The sequence below is a fragment of the Ochlerotatus camptorhynchus genome, unplaced genomic scaffold (genome assembly GCF_037179485.1).
Source record: "Ochlerotatus camptorhynchus isolate MF236.1 unplaced genomic scaffold, CSIRO-AGI_Acam_v1.1 ptg000091l, whole genome shotgun sequence".
In the NCBI taxonomy this organism is placed as follows: domain Eukaryota; kingdom Metazoa; phylum Arthropoda; class Insecta; order Diptera; family Culicidae; genus Ochlerotatus; species Ochlerotatus camptorhynchus.
Window position 1 is genome coordinate 2,846,421 of NW_027040581.1, and position 18,136 is coordinate 2,864,556.

An 18,136-nucleotide genomic window follows, 5' to 3' on the forward strand; every position below is an offset into this window, starting at 1 on the left:
TTCGAAAAAATATGGCATCACTGGCTGCTGCTAATGCTGACGACCGAACACCACCACACACGGTGATTGGAACTGAAACCGATCACTCACCACACGGTGATTGAATAAACACCGTTTGATGAGACCGGATGAAATTCAACTTTGAAATCTGTGTTGGGGAAATCGCTTTTCGCAGGTAATCGGTGATCATTATAATAATCATAGCAACAGTTGTATATTCGTGCAATTTTCAAGAGTGACATTTTGAAAAATGATAAAGTCGTAACTTGAACAGATGCGTAGAAATATTTCTGATCGATTGGTGATTAAATTATTGTAATTGGTCCAGGGGCAGCTGAGTTATTAACGTTCAAAATCTTTCATAATTTTGTTACATGTTTCATTTTCGGTTTTCACAAAGTGTACCCCCATATAGAAATCACAGACGTAGTCCTACGTTAAAAATATCTCCAAATGACAAAATGACAAGCGATCCGAAGCCGAACGATAAAGCTATGTCAGAAATCGAAAGCAATAATGATATAATCACAGACAAACAGACGTAACTCTTCATTGTGTATCTTCATTCACGCATTTAACGGTTGATTTGAATATTATCAGTTTCACGAACTACTCGCCGCAGCGCTGGCATCGGATCACTTTGACGTTTCTATACATTCTATATAACTTTTATGCAATATTGTTTGCAAGTTAGCGAGCAAGCTAGTTTTCCGCGAGAAGTCCGAGAGATGTCGTTACTGAGGTCCTATGTATTGAGATACTATGTTTTCAAGAACAACTTTTTCAAAGAGTTACGTCTGTTTGTCTGTGATATAATCTTTTTCCAATTTCTTCATGACAAGCAATTTCTGCAACAAAGCTCGCTCGGGTCGGTAGAAGGAACCGACCAAATTTTTGGCAAGCTGCTTCACGATGTAAAGCCGCAGATGATACACGTGCGTTAATGGGAATTTTTTCGTTGTGTCATTTCTCGATTGCGATCAAGCTATGTCCTCAACCATGTATATTGCATCAAAGCAGGCAAGCAACATATCATTATCCTTCTACCACTCCGAATGAGCTGTGTTGCAGTGAGAGTTTGTCGTGGTAGTCGTAGCAATAGTTTTGTCTGTATCGTTGGTTGATTTATGTGAAAAGCTAGAGAATGGTCTTAGAAGAGGGTAAGTAGACAGTTCCGTTAGAGTACGGCAGTACGAAAATTGAATAGAAGTTGAAAATGAGCGAAGGGCCATTAATGCGACAGTCAGAGCTGGTAAATATCACGGACGTCATGTAACAATGAGAAAACAGGTCCTCTCACTATCACGAGACGAAACTACCTATCATTGGCTTTCTTGTCATTTTCCAAAGATTTAGCACTCATGAGAATAATTCTTATGCGGTTTTGACATCAACATTGCCAACTGATCTAAATGAATTAAAGCAAGCAACCGTATGTAATCGGTAGACTGAATATAGTATTGAGATTTCCTCGGAAATAGTAACATTAATAGCAATAAATGAGCTAGTAACTACAATGAACACAACACTGCCACGTTATGTCATGCCAAAAAATTCGATGAGATTTTGAAGAAAATCTCTATCATCATTTTCTCATCCGATGATAATGACAGAAGTATCTCTGAAAATATCGCGTGAGATCTTTTATTGAAAATGACATTTGCCAGCCCTGGCGACAGTGCAAGTCAAACACACACTTCTTTGCCTAGCCCGTACGATGTACGCGGAGACAAAGTTAGGCAAAGAAGTGTGCGTTTGACTTGCACTGTCGTATCAATAACCCTTCGTTCATTTTCAACATCTATTCAATTTTAATACTGCCGTACTCTAACGGAACTATCTACCTACCCTCTTCTTAGACCATTCTCTAGCTAATAAATTATCACACTAAAGCTTCATGTTATAGCGAATTCGTTTATTATCGGGGTTGGAACCAGTTCCAAACCAGTGCGAAACCGAACTTTTTGTCAGTGCGAACCTCAACCTGAGCTAGGTTTTAAAAACAAACGAGCAAACTGACGTTTGTCAGAAAACAAGCAAATTTAATCTTGATACCCAATCCAGGTTGGAACTGAATAATAAACGAATTCGCTATTAGATAGCATTTCCAACCAACTATGAAGACCTAACGATAGTTTATTTGTTCGGTTGTGCACCATTTTGACTCTTCGTCATTTTCAAGCACTGCTTGCAAACAGTACGTTTGTTTGCCGAACTCCGTAAGATGTAGCCCAAAATGTGGAAACGAGGGGGAAGACAGTGAGAAATTAAGAGCAATCCAGAGTAGCTCCGAGGAACTATTTTGCTCTCTGATGAACGATTTTATGATCCCGATTGTTATGACATCGAAGCCCAATCAATCAATGTTTTTGGTGTAAAGGAACGTTAGTTTTTTCAGCCGGTGACCTTTGCCGTAAAATACACTCAATTCATCGGAGAACCTGCTAGCAAAACAAACATCACGCAATAACGTTGCTGTTTTAATACAAAATAAATGGGGGCAGGGGGCTTCTGTGGGGGTTTGGTGGAATAGTTTGTACGTTTGTATTTTCCTGGTCTAGCAACCGAGACCCTCACAGGATTCATCCTCAAGTACATGTCCCCACCGTAGAGAATATCCATTCGCTTGCTCTAAGCATCTGGATGCCAGTACTACGTTAGCAAGATCCTGGTCAATTTCATTACCATTGCAAAGATAAAAGTTCCCTGCAGAAATCCATCATCAGAGTGATTTAAGAAAATAACCAAAACCTCAATGAACTGGTAGAAAACGAGATCATTTCCTTATTGCATCCAGTTATTTTCTTCATTCATTGCTTTCGTTTCGTTATCGAATAGACATTTGCATGGTCAGATTCCCTAATAAAAAATAACCATAAACGAACGACAACCCAGATAATAGAACTATTCCACAAATGGTTTGGTTGATACCCGGAACACGTCGTTAAGCAAAATAACCATAACAATTTTATTAGGGTTCCAAAACTATATGCCCTACTAATTCTGTTTTCGTCACAAATTAGATCAGATCCCAGAGCAAACCAGAGTAGCTCGGAGCAACTCTGAGTAAAAGAGGTACTCAAATGAAAGCCGTCTTCCCCCTCGTGTGGAAAAGTACATTCATCTCTCCTCTGTCCAACACTTCACCAGATGCTTCATTTCATAATCCACTTCGCTTGTATCACTGGAGTCCAGGATTGATGATGTTGATGCTGTTCATCTTCGACTGTTGGATTCTTTTCGGCATTGAGATAGAAAATAAGCCAAGCCAACCAGATGTTCCTAATTGTCGAAAGAGTACGATGAATTATGAACAGGAGCCATATATTGTCATAAGGTGACTATCTTCGGATTTCTTCCGAAATCACGAGGTGTTGGTCGACGTTGCTTTGAGCGAATTACTGAAAATAAACTTTCCAGACAATCTTATAATGTCCATTAACAGCATTTTGCATCCTGAACAACTTTGCCGAAGACTGCAACTCTCTAGAACTTCATCTCGCAAAGATAGACTATAGCGCCATCTCTGCGGCACTATATGCAACTAATCTGAAAATGTAAACAGTCTTTGACATACTGAACAACTTTGCCGAAGACTACAATTCTCTACAACAGGCCTGCTATTTCAAATGGAAACGGATTCCGGAATTTCCGTACCAGGTAAATTCCAGGGTATCTGCCACAGAGAACAGACGTTCAACTTTGGTCAGAAACTTGTGTAAAGATAAGTGGAAACGTCGCTGTTACGTGGCGCTAGTATTTCTTGGTTTGCTCTATAAATTTTCCACTTTCGACCAATTTGGCGCTAGTATCGATACATTTTCTATTGATTATTACCGCTCGGCGCCACCGGCACTTAGTGACTAGTGTAAGCTGTGCAACGCCAGCAGCATCATGTTGTCAAAGAGGGGTTTTAAGTGGGGAAGTCAGCGTTGGTGGCACTTATGTCGAATAGAAATCTTTACACTAATTTAAAAGATATTTTGTTCGAGCCTCAACCTCTGTTCTCTGTGGTATCTACCTTGGCCAAATCACTTACATTCGAGTATAAATGATCGAGAAGCATGTAATTGATGTGATCTTATGAGTGAAAGTACACTTATTCCAACAGATCGATACCAAAGCCTCCTTCCTTTTGTAGTAGATTCTCGGATCCTAATCTAACCGGAACCGAACGAGGCTCGAATAAATTTTCTCCGATAACTAGTGTAAAGATTCCGATTCGAGTTAAGCGCCACTAACGGCGACTTCCCCACTTAAAAACCCTCTTTGGCAACCTGATGCTGCTGGCGTTGCACTATTTAAACCAGACCCTTAGTTCTGGTAGCGCCAAGTGGCATTTTCAACAGAACATTTATCGATACTAGCGCAAAATTGGTCGAAAGTGGAAAATTTATAAAGGAAATCAGGAGATGCTAGCGCCACATAACGGCGACATTCCCACTTATCTTTACACAAGTTTCTGACCGAAGTTGAACGTCTGTTCTCTGTGGAGGAGGTGAAATCCGGGTCAATATGACCCTAATGTCTTATCACAGACAAACAGACGAAGATCTTCGATTTTTTTTTCTTGAAAGCATTGTACCTCAATGAATATAACTTCTCGTGGAAAACAACCTTGCTTGCTAAGTCGCAAACAATTATTTCAAGCAAGGTAAACAGAATATATAGAAACTTCAAAGTGGTCCGATGCCAGCGCTGCGGTGAGCAGTTCGCGGAAATGATAACATTCAAATCAATCGTTAAATGCGTGAACGATAATTCAGAATGAAGTATTTCGTCTCTTTGTCTGTGGTCTTATGTGTTACTTTTCCTTAATATCCGAGGAAGGTGAAGGAAAACGGGGATTATCTTCCGCAACATCTCAAGGCATTCCGCATTGACTATTCCGCGTCCGCTGCTAATCTACAGGTTCCCTTTTCCGAAAAAATGGAACCGTTACGCAACAGTTTAACGTTGTAGTACGGCCGTGCCCTCCGCCGTCGTGACTTCCGATCTTTTCGCATTTCTTAAACCCGTTAGCAGCCACGGCGGAAGCAGCGAGCGGCGGAGGCAATGCATTTTAATTAAGTAGAACGTTAAATCATTAGAAAATTGCCAAGTAGCCTCGTCGGGAGGTAAACACAGGGAGGAAATTACGTTGTGCGTTTCATAACGACAAGCCTGGTGTGATGTTGTTTTTGTTGTTACTGTAATTTATGGCCGCTGTTATTCACTTCTCATTTATTTATTACATCGTCTTACAGCCAGTTTTCCGTCTTCCTCGGCAAGATTCTCACGTTAATATGAGCGTCTCGCGACGTTGGAATTGGCATTTCGGGAGGTAATTTTACTATAATGTCGTCATGGCTTACTGTACAATGCTGTCCGATCCGTCGGCAACCAAACAACGGTTGCCACGGTAGCGACGACACGGGAAACAATCGCTACACAATCCAGAGTGCACCTTTTTGACTCTTCTTCACCTTGTTGTGGAGGTGAAACTGCGGAGGTGGGAATTGCGCTAGAAATATGTTAATGAATTTTATTGGATCCGAGAAAGTGGAATAAGGCGAGTCCCTTTTTCTCTGCCTGTGTTGATCCGCATGCAGACGGCGAGGTTGTCTGGCCGTCTTGAGAGGGGCGGGATGCTCGGAGATGGAAGGTAGCAGTCGTAACTATTTCAATAATTTGTTTACACGTCCCGGCGGGGAAATTGGCTCGTTGTAGTTTTTAATGTGTTTTCTCATGGTTAGGGGACCAGCTGAAAGTTTTACTACCGGCGTTGTTTTACGATGAGTGGAGGCGTTTTCTTCGGCCGATAAACGATTCAATGACGAACCGGGCGTGACGTTTTGGCTGTAAACGTCAAAGACAATTCGATCCCTAGATGTCGCTACAGGACCACTCAAGCGCCATTTTCCGCAAACAAAGCATCGAATCCAATGAATCAATGTCGGCCATAATTCCAGCTAGGGCAGCAATAATGGAGCATTTGTCGGATCGTTAGCTGCAAGTGCAAAATCCGAAACGAATTCCATTCCAGTTGTCAGCGCAACGAACCAGGCAAAAAGCTCTGCTCGCTTCCATTCGGTGGAATTAATGCTTGCCGTTGAAACTTTCAATGAATTTTCGAATCCATTGGTTCGATGGAGAGGATTTTCCCTGTGTAATAACGGAAAAAGTATAAATTTACCAGAATCCCTTCCCATTGAACAAAAAGTTACTGCGAAACACCGGGCTCGTTCGAAAAAGTTCCAATTCAGCCACCACCGAGCTCTATCAATAAATTTCCAACAAAACCAGGGAACGACAATTTGGAACTTTTGCCAACGGCTCCCAATTTTCCCCCGGACCATCCCGAAAATATAATCGATCCTTACCAACGGGAGAAAACCACACGACCGCCGCCTGCTATTCTTTCCGATAATAGCCTGAGCCGAGGCCTTCTTTGCTTCTTCTTTCCATCCGGCACTTTCTTCGTTCACGACCACACCTAACAAGCATTTAATCAGCTCGGCCCGAAAGGGGGGACTCGGCACTCGGCAGAAAACGCCGGAAAAGAAATTCTTTAAACTTTAATGAAACCCCCTTCCCACCCGGCCACCAACCGCCAAACCGAATCGAGCGTACCAGGAGCAATCCTCCGAGGCGACCACATGCTGATTCTCGTTATTAATAAAGTTTTCAATCGTTATTTTTCTTACGCTTCTTGGGTTCTTCCTCTCACCACAAACTTCAACCTTTTCGCTCTCAAGAGGCTGGAGTACAGGAAATTCCTCCATGCCCTGGAAACTGGCCTCGAATCGAACCGAACTGATTGCCTTCTTCCAACTGTCAACTTTATCTCGAACGAGCGAAGGTCGCGGTGTGTGAGGGTGGAAGGGGGGGGGGGGGGAGAGAGGGTTCATCGAATGTTACACAGTCAGGGGCACTTACTTTGCGGAACGCATCACACTCACAGCGGGTTCATTTCCTGTGTGGTCCTTCTTGATTGGGGGAAAAAGTTTTGCGGGATTGGAAAGCTTTTGAGAAATTTTACAATTTTACGAACGAGAAGGGATGGCTTAACTTTGTGGAAAAGACGGAACAGGTACATGGAATGCCAATTATTACCCAACACGACGGAAAAGTCAGCCGTGGTACAGTACTCACTGTGTGATGAACGAGAGATATGTGACATTTCGAAACTGTCAACGTTGTTTGAAATGAAGCAGGAAGACGAGATCAGAGAACTGAGGAAGGACGTGCTGTCCAATCAGCCTACTGATCATTCTTGTATGACATTGGTTCCAAACGTAAACAAACCATGTGGGTTTCTAATGGCTTGTTTACGTTTGGAACCAGTTATAAGAGCTAGACGACGATTGTTCGTATTGACAGCGATAGCGCACCCCTGTGTCAGAAGCTTAAGTTTGACAGTTCATAGAGCTTGGGTCACATTGAGAATCTCGAAACGAAAAGACTTTTTGTACGAACGCTTGTATGAACAAGTTTTTCGTTGCGAGATGCGCAATGTGGCCCCTTGTTTACATGGTGGTTTCGCCCAGAGACGATGTTATATAAGAGACGCGCGGAGAGAATAAAAGTAACTCTGGTTACACGGCCAACTAATTTCTTTTTCTGCAAGAATTGGCAACCCGTAATTTTGCGTTTACTTCAAGTGACTTTTAATTTGAGTGACTGTCGTCTGCTTCAGCATCCTGGTAAAATGAATACTTTTTTAACCGTATCGGTAGTATCGCTATTCAATGGAAGTATTTGAAGACTCAATTTTTGACAACTCTGAGTGAAACCAAATATACTACATTGGAGGGTATATTCGACAGAGCGTTGAACAAAATTATTCAATCTGCGATTGTAGCTTCCTATCATGTATGAGTGAAATCTCTCTTTTAAAGTCTCTCACAAATTTCACTATCTTGACAAATTACACCGGAAACGCCTTGATCTTTGTTACAAAGCCTGTGTAGATGTATTTCGTTGTGTTGGGGCAAATAATTCGTGAGAACATAACGAGAATACAGCTGATGCATAACAATAATACTCCCTGTCCAATTTCACTTTTCATGCGCAAATTTAATTATAATTATTTAAATCTTAACAGTTAACCAGCGTCCGGCTGAAAATCTCCTTAATAAGACATCCAACCTCAAAAATTAAATTCAACCAATCTCAATACTTCCCATGCTTTCCTTCGTGACGTGCTCGTGTTTGTTTACGTAGCTCGATTGGAACCGCGTTTGACGATTCGATTGGACCTTTTGGCTTCAGACTTCGCGCGTCTCTTATTTGACATCGTCTCTGGTTTCGCCTTGAGTTTTTTAGTAGAATTAATCACTGTATGCTGTCAGTTTAGATTTCACTACTTACAGCATACCGTCACTGCAAATTTAACTAGAAAAAAGAAGGTATGGAGATTTGTACATGTTTTCAAAAATATCGATTTTGGAAGCGAAGTTAAAAAAATTATTTGGTGGCTGATCCGTTAAAAAAATTACCTACAGTGTACCTCAAAATTGTGCGTACAGCTGTCGGTACGTTTCAGAAAAACAGCTGTACGAGCACAACTTAAAAAAAAAATAGATTTCTAAATTTTTGGCTGCTGGCTCATCAACCATTTATTAGCTATCGGTATAGTATTGGGCTTATTTGGATGAGTGTGTAAGAAGTTAGAGCTATTTTAGAAAAACTAGATTTCCTACAAAAACACATTTTCTTGAAATACAATTAGACAAAAATATTGAATTTTTTTGTTAATCTGTTGTCATAATAAAGATCTTTTAAATGCCGCTAATTTTACTAAAATTCGTCTACTATGAAAAAAATTGAAAATTGACTGAAATTACTCAAACTTCATACATAATCTGCCAATAAAGTCCAAAGCTATTTTCTTCCGGACCTCCTACCTACCATCTCCGGCATATCACAATCTTCTTCGAAGAACTTTTCTTCAGCTTTCAGAATTTCTATGAAGTTTCCAATACTTCTTTAAGGCAAACAGATCTTCTCCGGAGCTCCCAGAACTTGTTCGCAGAGCACAGTCAGTTCCAGAGTTCAGAAGAACACAGAATTTTTCTGTAGTGCCTGACATTTCTCTGAAATTCCACATTGACAGAATTTCCTGACCTTTTACAGAGTTCCCAAAATTTATCTAATTTCCAGATCATAATCGGTGTTCCCGAAACTTGAACGGCGCTCAGAAACATTTGCAGATCTTCAATAGTTGTTCCAAAGCTCCCATATTTTTCTGAGGTTACTCTCCTTTAAGAGAAGTTCGGCCACCTTCAAAGTTATCAGAATTCTGGAGAAGCTATGCGAAATTCAAATCAAAGCTCCGGAGAAGTTCTGAGAGCTTTGGAAAGGCATAGGCACGCTTGTCCAAAGAATTATAAGATTTTCAATGGAGTTTCCGGAACTTTAACGGAGTTCCCAGAACTTCAACGGAGTTTCCAAAACTTCAATGGAGCACCCATAACTTCGACAGAGTTCCCAGAACTTCAACCCTAATGTTAATTGGTTTACGGTGGCCTAATGTGTTGACTTCGGTGATCTTTCAGGTTAACTCCATATATCGTGTGTTCAAACTTCAGAGACCATGTATTTTAACTTGTGGGGCAACTCCTGAGTAGATGCTAAGCAAAATTCACATCAAAGCTCCGGAGAAGTTCTGAGATTTCCAGAAAGTCGTAGGAAAGCTTGTTTGAGGAGTTCTTAAAACTACACTAGAGTTCCCGGAACTTCAACGAAGCTCCATGAATTTGATGGGAGTTCCCAGAACTTCAACGGAGTTCCAAAAACTTTAACGGAGTTTCCTGAATATTAACGGAGCTCACAGGATTTGCCACAAATTTCCCGGAGATCGCAAAGCTTCAACGGAGTTCCCAAAACTTCAACGAAGTTCCCAGAAACCGTAGTGGTGGCCTTATGGGATGACTTCAGTGATCTTACAGGTTAACTCCATATATTGTGTGTTCTAACTTCAGAGACCATCTATTTCAAATCTTGGGGCAACTCCTGAGTTCAAAAGTTCCCATATCGTTTCTGAAGTATCCACCCCCTTCACCTTTAACCCTTTTTTTTTCCTTTGGTTTGTTTTTTCCGTCGATCTTGTTTTCCGTGCTGAGCACCAATGCTACCGACGTGCCAGGAAGGCAGCTCCCACACCTGGACCCTACCTATCGACCCATCAACTCATGAACCGGGGACCAACGGCTTTACTTCCCATCCGAAGGAAGGCGTGATCAGAGATGTTATACCTCAGAACATCCCGGCGGCGCCGACTGGGATTGAACCCAGGCCTGCTGGGGTGAGAGGTAATCACGCTTACCACTACACCACCGGCGCCGTTGATACCTTTAACCCTTTAACAGTTATCAGAATTCAGGAGATGCTATGCAAAGTTCATATCAGATCTCCGGAGAAGTTTTAAGAACTCCATAAAGTCCTAGGGATGCTTGTTTGCGGAGTTTTTAAAACTACAACGGAGTCCCCAGAACTTCAACGAAGCTCCAGGCATTTAAAGGGAGTTCCCAAAACTTCAACGGAGTTCCAAATACTTCGACGGAGTTCCCTGAACTTCATCGGAGCTCACAGGATTTGCCTCAAATTTTCCGGAGATCGCACAGCTTCAACGGAGTTCTTTAAACTTCAACGAAGTTCTTAGACATATAATGGATTTCCCGCAACTTTAACGAAGTTTCCAGATTTGTATCCATTCTTACCACCTAACTTCTCCGGCATATCCAGAGTTTCTTCGAAAAACTTGTCTTATGATTTTAGAATCTAATATTTCTTCGAAGTACAAAGATCTACTCCGGATCTCCCAGAACTTCTTCCGAAATCTCAATACATTTACAGATCTCCAAGAGCTTTTCTGAAGACCCCAGAACTTCTCTGAAGTGTCTGACTTTTGCCTGAAATTCCACAATGACAAAGTTTCCTACAGTTTTTCGGAGTTTCCAAAATTTCTCTGATGATCTCAGATCATTATCGATGTTCCCAAAACTTATACGACGTTCAGAAACTTCTTAAAATCTCAAAGAATTGTTACAAAGCGAATATGATTTCTTCTGAATTTACCCCTCCTTTAAAAGAAGTTCGGCAAACTTCGAAGCTATCAGAATTCTGGAAATGCTAAATGGAACTCAATTAAAAGCTCCAGAGAAGTTCTGAGAACTCTGGAAAGACATAGAAACGCTTGTTCAAAGAGTTCTCAGATTTTCAACGGAGTTCGTGGAACTACAATAGAGCTCCAGGAATTTCAACGGAGCTCCAACAACTTCAATGGAGCTCCCAGAATATCACCGGAGTTTCCAGATTTTTATCCGGACTTCCAACCTACATCTCGGTCAAATGTCGTTAGGTCGAATGTGGGTAAGTAATCTTCGGAATTGCTTTAGAAATCTTAGAACCTGGAAATAAATAAAAAAATGTCAGCCTTATCACACATTCGGGCTATTTTGTAACCCTAATGTTAATCGGTTTAACCATCAAAACCCTAATGAGCCAACTACGGTGGCCTTGTGCGTTGACTTCGGTGATCTTACAGGTTAACTCCATATATTGTGTGTTCCAACTTCAGAGACCATTTATTTCCACTCTGGGGGCAACTCCTGGGTTTCAAAGTTCCAATCTCGTTTCTGAAGTATCCACCCCCTTCACCTTTAACCCATTAACAGTTATCAGAATTCAGGAGATGCTATGCAAAATTCATATCAGAGCTCCGGAGAAGTTTTGAGAACTCCAGAAAGTCCTAGGAAATCTTGTTTGAGGAGTTCTTAAAACTACAATGGAGTTTCCGGAACTTCAACGAAGCTCCAGGCATTTAAAGGGAGTTCCTAGACCTCCAACGGAGTTCCAAAAACTTCGACGGAGTTCCCTGAACTTTATCGGAGCTCACAGGATTGGCCACAAATTTCCCGGAGATCGCAGAGCTTCAACGGAGTTTCCAGAACTTCAACGAAGTTCCAAGAAATATAATGGAGTTTCCAGATTTGTATCCATTCTTACTGCCTAACTTCTCCGGCAGATCCAGAATTTCTTCGAAAAACTTGTTTTAAGATTTACAATTTATTTTAAAATTCCAGTACTTCTTCGATTTACACAGATTTTTTTCTGAAGACCTCAGAACTTCTCTGAAGTGTCTGACTTTTCCCTGAAATTGCCCAATGACAAAGTTTCCTACAGTTTTCCGGAGTTTCCGAAATTTCTCTGATGATCTCAGATCATTATCGGTGGTCCCGAAACTTGTACGACACTCAGAAACTTCTGGAAATCCAAAAGAATTGTTCCAAAGATCCATATTTTTTTCTGAATTCACCCCTCCTTTAAGAGAAGTTCGGCAAACTTCTAAGCTATCAGAATTCTGGATATACTAAACGAAAATCAAATCAAAGCTCCAGAGAAGTTCTGAGCACTCTGGAAAGACATGGAAACGCTTGTTCAAAGAGTTCTCAGATTTTCAACGGAGTTCGCGGAACTACAATAGAGCTCCAGGAATTTCAACGGAGTTCCAACAACTTCAATGGAGCTCCCAGAATATCACCGGAGTTTCCAGATTTTTATCCGGACTTCCAACCAACCTCGTTAGGCTGAATATGGGTAAGTAATCTTAGAAATTGCTATAGAAATCTTAGAACCTGGTAATGAATACAAATGTCGGCTATCTCACACATACGGTCCATTTAGTAACCCTAATGTTAATCGTTTTTCCCATTAAACCTCTAATGCGCCAACTACGGTGGTCTTATGGGTTGACTTCGGTGATCTTACGGGTTAACTCCATAGATTGTGTGTTCAAACTTCAGAGACCATCTATGCCAACTCTTGGGGAAACTCCTGAGTGATGGTGCATCAAATATGATCATTCGCCAAGTATTTATGGACTTGAGCAGTGCTATGGGTCAGTCAGTTCTGCGTGTTAATCAGCTGAAAGTGGCCCATAATTGTGGGTGACTCATAATACTAAGGTGACTGCACCAAAGATTGGGTAGGATTGAGTCCTCTGAAGAAGTCACAAGCTTTAGAATCAACCAGCAATGGCTTGAAACACCGGAGATGGTCCATAAGACTTCTGGGCTGATCCTCATTTAAAGTTTAACGCAATTAACCCATGAAGCAGTGGTTCTAAAACTTTTGTCAACTGCGACCCACTTTGAATAATTTCATAAGCAAAATAACATGATCGAAAAATGACATTGAAATATGCAAAAAAAAAGTGCCACAAATCACAAAAATTTCCTCTATATGGTTATTTAAATGCCCTAAGACCCTGAAAGGCTCAGCTGTGGATTTGAGAAAATACCCCAAATCACCTCACCCATAAAAGTATGAGTTAGGCAAAGGAGTGCGTATTTGATTAGTATTGTCGCATTAATGGCCCTTCACTCAAATTCAACTTCGGTTCAATTTTCACCCTACTCTACTCTAGCGGAACTATCAATTAATCAAGCTTCATGTTGATTTAGTATAGCATCACTCTCACCACTAAAATGACACTTCTAAAATGCCAAAATCTGGATCAACAATAGAAAAGGGCCCATCAGCATTTGTAAACGAACCGTTCGAAAGCCCTTTCCGCATAAAGCAAAGGCCGCCCACGCAAACGAACACCATCATCGTGTAGGGTAAACTTTCCCCTATCCGATGATAGTGTTGGTTTGCGTGGGTGGCCTTCGCTTTGTGAGGAAAGGGCTTTAGAACGGTTTGTTTACAAATGCTGATGGGCCCTTTTCTATTGTTGATCCAGAAATGGTTGAACGCCCTAAAAACAATTAAGCAAAGTTTCACGCAAATCGGAGAAGGTCACATCAGATCGATTCTTCATTTGACGTGGAATTGCTCTAGTGTCAAAATGACGGGAAAGCTAACTTCATTCGAATGGAGATGTCGCTGGTGAATGCCAATGCACACTGGGGACAGAATCGAAACAATGTGTTAAATTCAATAACATCGGTGCTCGCTGGAATAAGAGACTAAAAAATAGTCATTCTTATAGAAAAAAGTCTCAGGAATCGATTGGAGTGGGTTTCATCTTGGGCACAATAGGGTAAGTTAGGGTTTTTCACAGTTTTGCCCTAAAATCTCTTATTTTGCATTATTTGAATGCTGTATCTCAAGATACCGATTATATAGACGGATGATTTCTTGGGCAAAGTTGTTCAGGAGATCAAGGACTGTTTGATGATGGACAGAACAATTCGGAATTCTACCGCTAGGCGGCGCTAGTGAGCATTCGAAGTGAATATGTTTGCGCTGCTGTATCTTAAGATCCTAACTATTTAGACGGATGATTTCTTCGGCAAAGTTGATCAGAAGGTCAAGGACTGTTGAATGATGGACAGAAAAATTCCGAATTCTTCCGCTAGGCGGCGCTAGTGAGCATTCGAAGTGTATATGTTTGTGCTGCTGTATCTCAAGATCCTGACTATTTAGACGGATAATTTCTTCGGCAAAGTTGATCAGGGGGTCAAGGACTGTTGGATGATGGACAGAACAATTTGGAATTCCTCCACCAGTTAGTGCTATCTATGATCTTCTCTGGCTATTACGTCCCAACTGTAACTTAACGCCTGCTCTCAACTTAGTGCTCTAGATGCACTTCCACAGTTGTTAATTGAAAGCTTTCCAACAGACGATTTTTACATGTGTATATTGTGTGGCAAGTACAATAATATACTATGCCCAGGGAAGTCGAGAAATTTTCCAATCTGAAATCCTAGACCAACCGGGATTCGAACCCAGTCACCTCCAGCATGGTTTGCTTTAAAGTCGCAGCACAGACAAACAGACATAACACATTGAATATTTTTCAATTTAAAACATCGTCACTAAAACACTACCGCCATCTGTTGAGTATACTGTGATGGGTAGTACGCTGAACAGATGGCGGTAGTGTGCAAACGTCAAACGCAAGGGTTATTGACTATGTGCGCCACAGGTGGCGGTGCTACCAACTAAAAATATTTAAATTGACCGTTAAATGCGTGTTCGATGAACAAATTGCCAGTGTTTTGTCTGTTTGTCTGTGGTCGCAGGCTCTACCGACCGACATAAACATATCGAATTCAAACGTAAATAATGTGCATGAAATGTTTAACCCTGTTTGGAGATGTTTTAATACAAAGGGCTTTGAATCAGTGAACTTGGATGAGAATTTGATCTGAACTAAAGGACAATTTGGAGAACCGTGAGTATCTTATACACCTCAAAATCAACTATAAACGAACAGCAGAAACTGTATAAACGTGTTTCGGAAAGTTTTTTCGGTGAGATCATCGTGCAGATTTTAATTGATCCAGTATATCAAATAATCTGATTTAAGAACCTAGAACTTTTAATGCACCTTAAATTGATGTTGTTTGGAGATGTTTAGTTGCTAAGGACCTTGTATCAGTTATGGTTGATCAGGTTAATCATTTGATCTGAGTTCAAGACAAATTGGAGAACCTTGATTATAAATCAAAATAAATCAAAAACGATCCGCAGAAACTTTATGAACATGTCTTTGTAGGTTTTGACGCTGATGACATCGTGCAGTTCATGGTTGAGCCAGCAGTTCAGGAGAACCTAGAACATCTCATACACCTTAAATTACAACGAAAATGATGTGCATTATAGTCATGGACCTGGGTGCATAAACTTGCAATGATTATAAAAATTTGCCAAAAAATTTTTCATTCTGCTAAAAAATGTCAAAATTAAGCGGAAAATATGAACCTCACTTTGGTTGTCAAATGTTCTTAACTACAGAATGCTTTGGATGACCTAGAACGTCACTTGAGCTTCTTATATACATCCAAATAGATCAAAAACGATGCGCAGTAAAACCTTGAACATGTTTGGGCAGGACATTATCAAAAAGTGATGACCAGGTCATAGAACTTGTTATCAATTTGATATTTTACTTTGCTCGGGATTATGATTACATAGATCGCTACGGAATAGTTTCAAAATTGGTCATACAATTCCGGAGATACGGCCGGAACAAGTTCTTAGTGTCTCAGGGAAAATAACCAGCTTATGAGTAAGTTCAAAACCCATCATGCAACACAATAAATTACATCAGAATTCGAAAACAAGTTCAATAGCAATGATATCTAGTTCCCTGAACCAGATTTGCTTAATCCGGATATGTTCCGGGTTGCACCGGGGAAGTGGCCAGATTTGACTTTTTTTAAATCAATCATGTGCCACATCAAAGTCATATTGCAATGTTTTAATTTTAACGTTATTCTAACAAAGACACCTAGATCAAACTTCATTAAACATTTCTGAAATAGCGTCGTCTTATTTTCTCCACCACTTTCAGGTGCAGATCGGAAAATTCAAACGTTCGGAAAACGCAAACACTGAGTTCCATTCTCTTCTTCAAGTTGATCGCCAGTTGTGTGCCCAAGAAAATGCTCACCGGTGAATCAAAAAGTCTTCCAAAACCACGGAATCGCCCGCTGCCCACTCGTTCAAAGTCCACTCCACTGCCCCACTTCGCTCGGACCAAGTACCAAATTAATTAGATAATATTTCCCCACGCCCACCCGTTCGACCGTAAAACTCTTCCAAGCAGTGCCATTTCCGCAGCCATTTCCCGTCAGCTGGCTGACAGGTGAAAGGTCGACCACTCAATTTAGAAAACGACCACTTTGAGCGTGGCGTAAATTCCGATCACGTAAAACACTTCGAGAGCTCCCCTGCCCCGCTGCTGCTGCCGATGGCAATAATCGAGAAAACCGCCAAATTGGTTCGATGCCATGCCATTATTTGCGGTTAGGTTGGACCCGGACGAGACGGATAGGGAAAAAAAAAAGAAAACTCACATGAAAATGTTATTGATGCCCTTGCCCCCTCCTCTCTCACTTTCTCACTAATCGACGCATTCAGGGGGGGTCGAATCGGCTAAGTCGGCAATAAACACATCATAACTTGGACTCTGTACCTAGCCGAATCCAGCTGACAGTGGCACCTGCTGTCGATTCATAAATCAATTTGTGAATGGACCTACGATTTCACCAACGCCAGTCAACAACGGCTGAGTTGGAAAAGGTGAGGAATTGTGGCTTTTGAAATATTGACCACCGAGGGACGTCGTCGTCGGCGGCTGCCAGTAATGGGATGCGAACGGAATATTGGAAGGTCAGCTTCGATTGATTGCGGTGAACCACCATAGGCTGAGGACCCAAAGAGTGATTGACGATATTACTGCGGTGAAGTTGCAGCTGGATGCGAGTGTGAACAATTCTGCTTTTAGAAACTTATTAAACGATGCCTCATAACTTCCGCCCATTACCTCGCGATTTAATAAACCCATTTCGGTTCTGATTCACCGGCCATAATCAGCTAAAAAAATCTCCTACCAACCGCGGCAGATTTAAAAAAAAAATCCAACTTCATTATTCGTAATTAAAAGAGTGCCACACTGCTTGTCCACAGTCCGCTGAAGCCGGGCAGATTAAGCACTCCATCAAATTTAAATGTTCCGGTCGAGCAACAAAGCTCCATAATGATCATAGTAATAATAATAATAACGGGTCGGCAGGTAGGTAGGAGCCCGTAGTAGCTACTTACCGAATTTACAGCGGCCATTTTGCTGTCCTATAATGATGGCGATGGTGATGGTGATGATGGGGATGGTAAAGATGCCGGTGCGGAGATCCAAGGTGTGGCAGAATGATGCAAGTTTGGGGATGCTGCCGTTTGCACAGGTCTGCTCCGTCTAGGGTAGGTCTGGTTGAATGTTCTGAAAGAAAGAAGAGAACAGTTGTCACTGTAGCAAATGGTAGAATTTAAAAATAAGGACGATTTTACGAGCAGCAATAGAGTATGGTAAATTGACCAATAGTGGACCCCCTAGTAAGAACAAAAAGTATTTGCGTGTGATTTTTTTTTCATTTAAATAACACAAATGTGATATTTTTTTAATTGGACGTCATTTTCAACATTTGTGCATGACACCTGTTTGAGAAAGAGATCGCTTTCTACGTAAATTGGGTTAATAAAACTGGTTTAAAAATGCAGTGCAGTTTCCTTATAATAGACCCCTTCTTCCTAAAGTAAACCCCTGTCCACTATACGTTCAATGGACCCGGATCCACTAAAGGAAACGTAAGCACTGAGGTGGACAATTTATGCAAACATGTTTATGGATTTAGAGTATGTT

General features: G+C 41.2%; 1 protein-coding gene across 2 annotated transcripts in view; it reads right to left on the minus strand.

Annotated features, from left to right (window-relative positions):
* Positions 1-17,713, minus strand: part of LOC135698607 (mucin-5AC) — a 438,207-nt gene extending 420,494 nt beyond the window's left edge. For both annotated transcript variants that reach the window (XM_065218651.1, XM_065218652.1), the window contains exon 1: positions 17,545-17,713. In XM_065218651.1, the coding sequence (XP_065074723.1) occupies positions 17,545-17,562 (18 nt within the window). In that variant the 5' untranslated portion in view covers positions 17,563-17,713. The remainder of the gene's footprint in view (positions 1-17,544) is intronic.
* Positions 17,714-18,136: the final 423 nt, after the last annotated feature.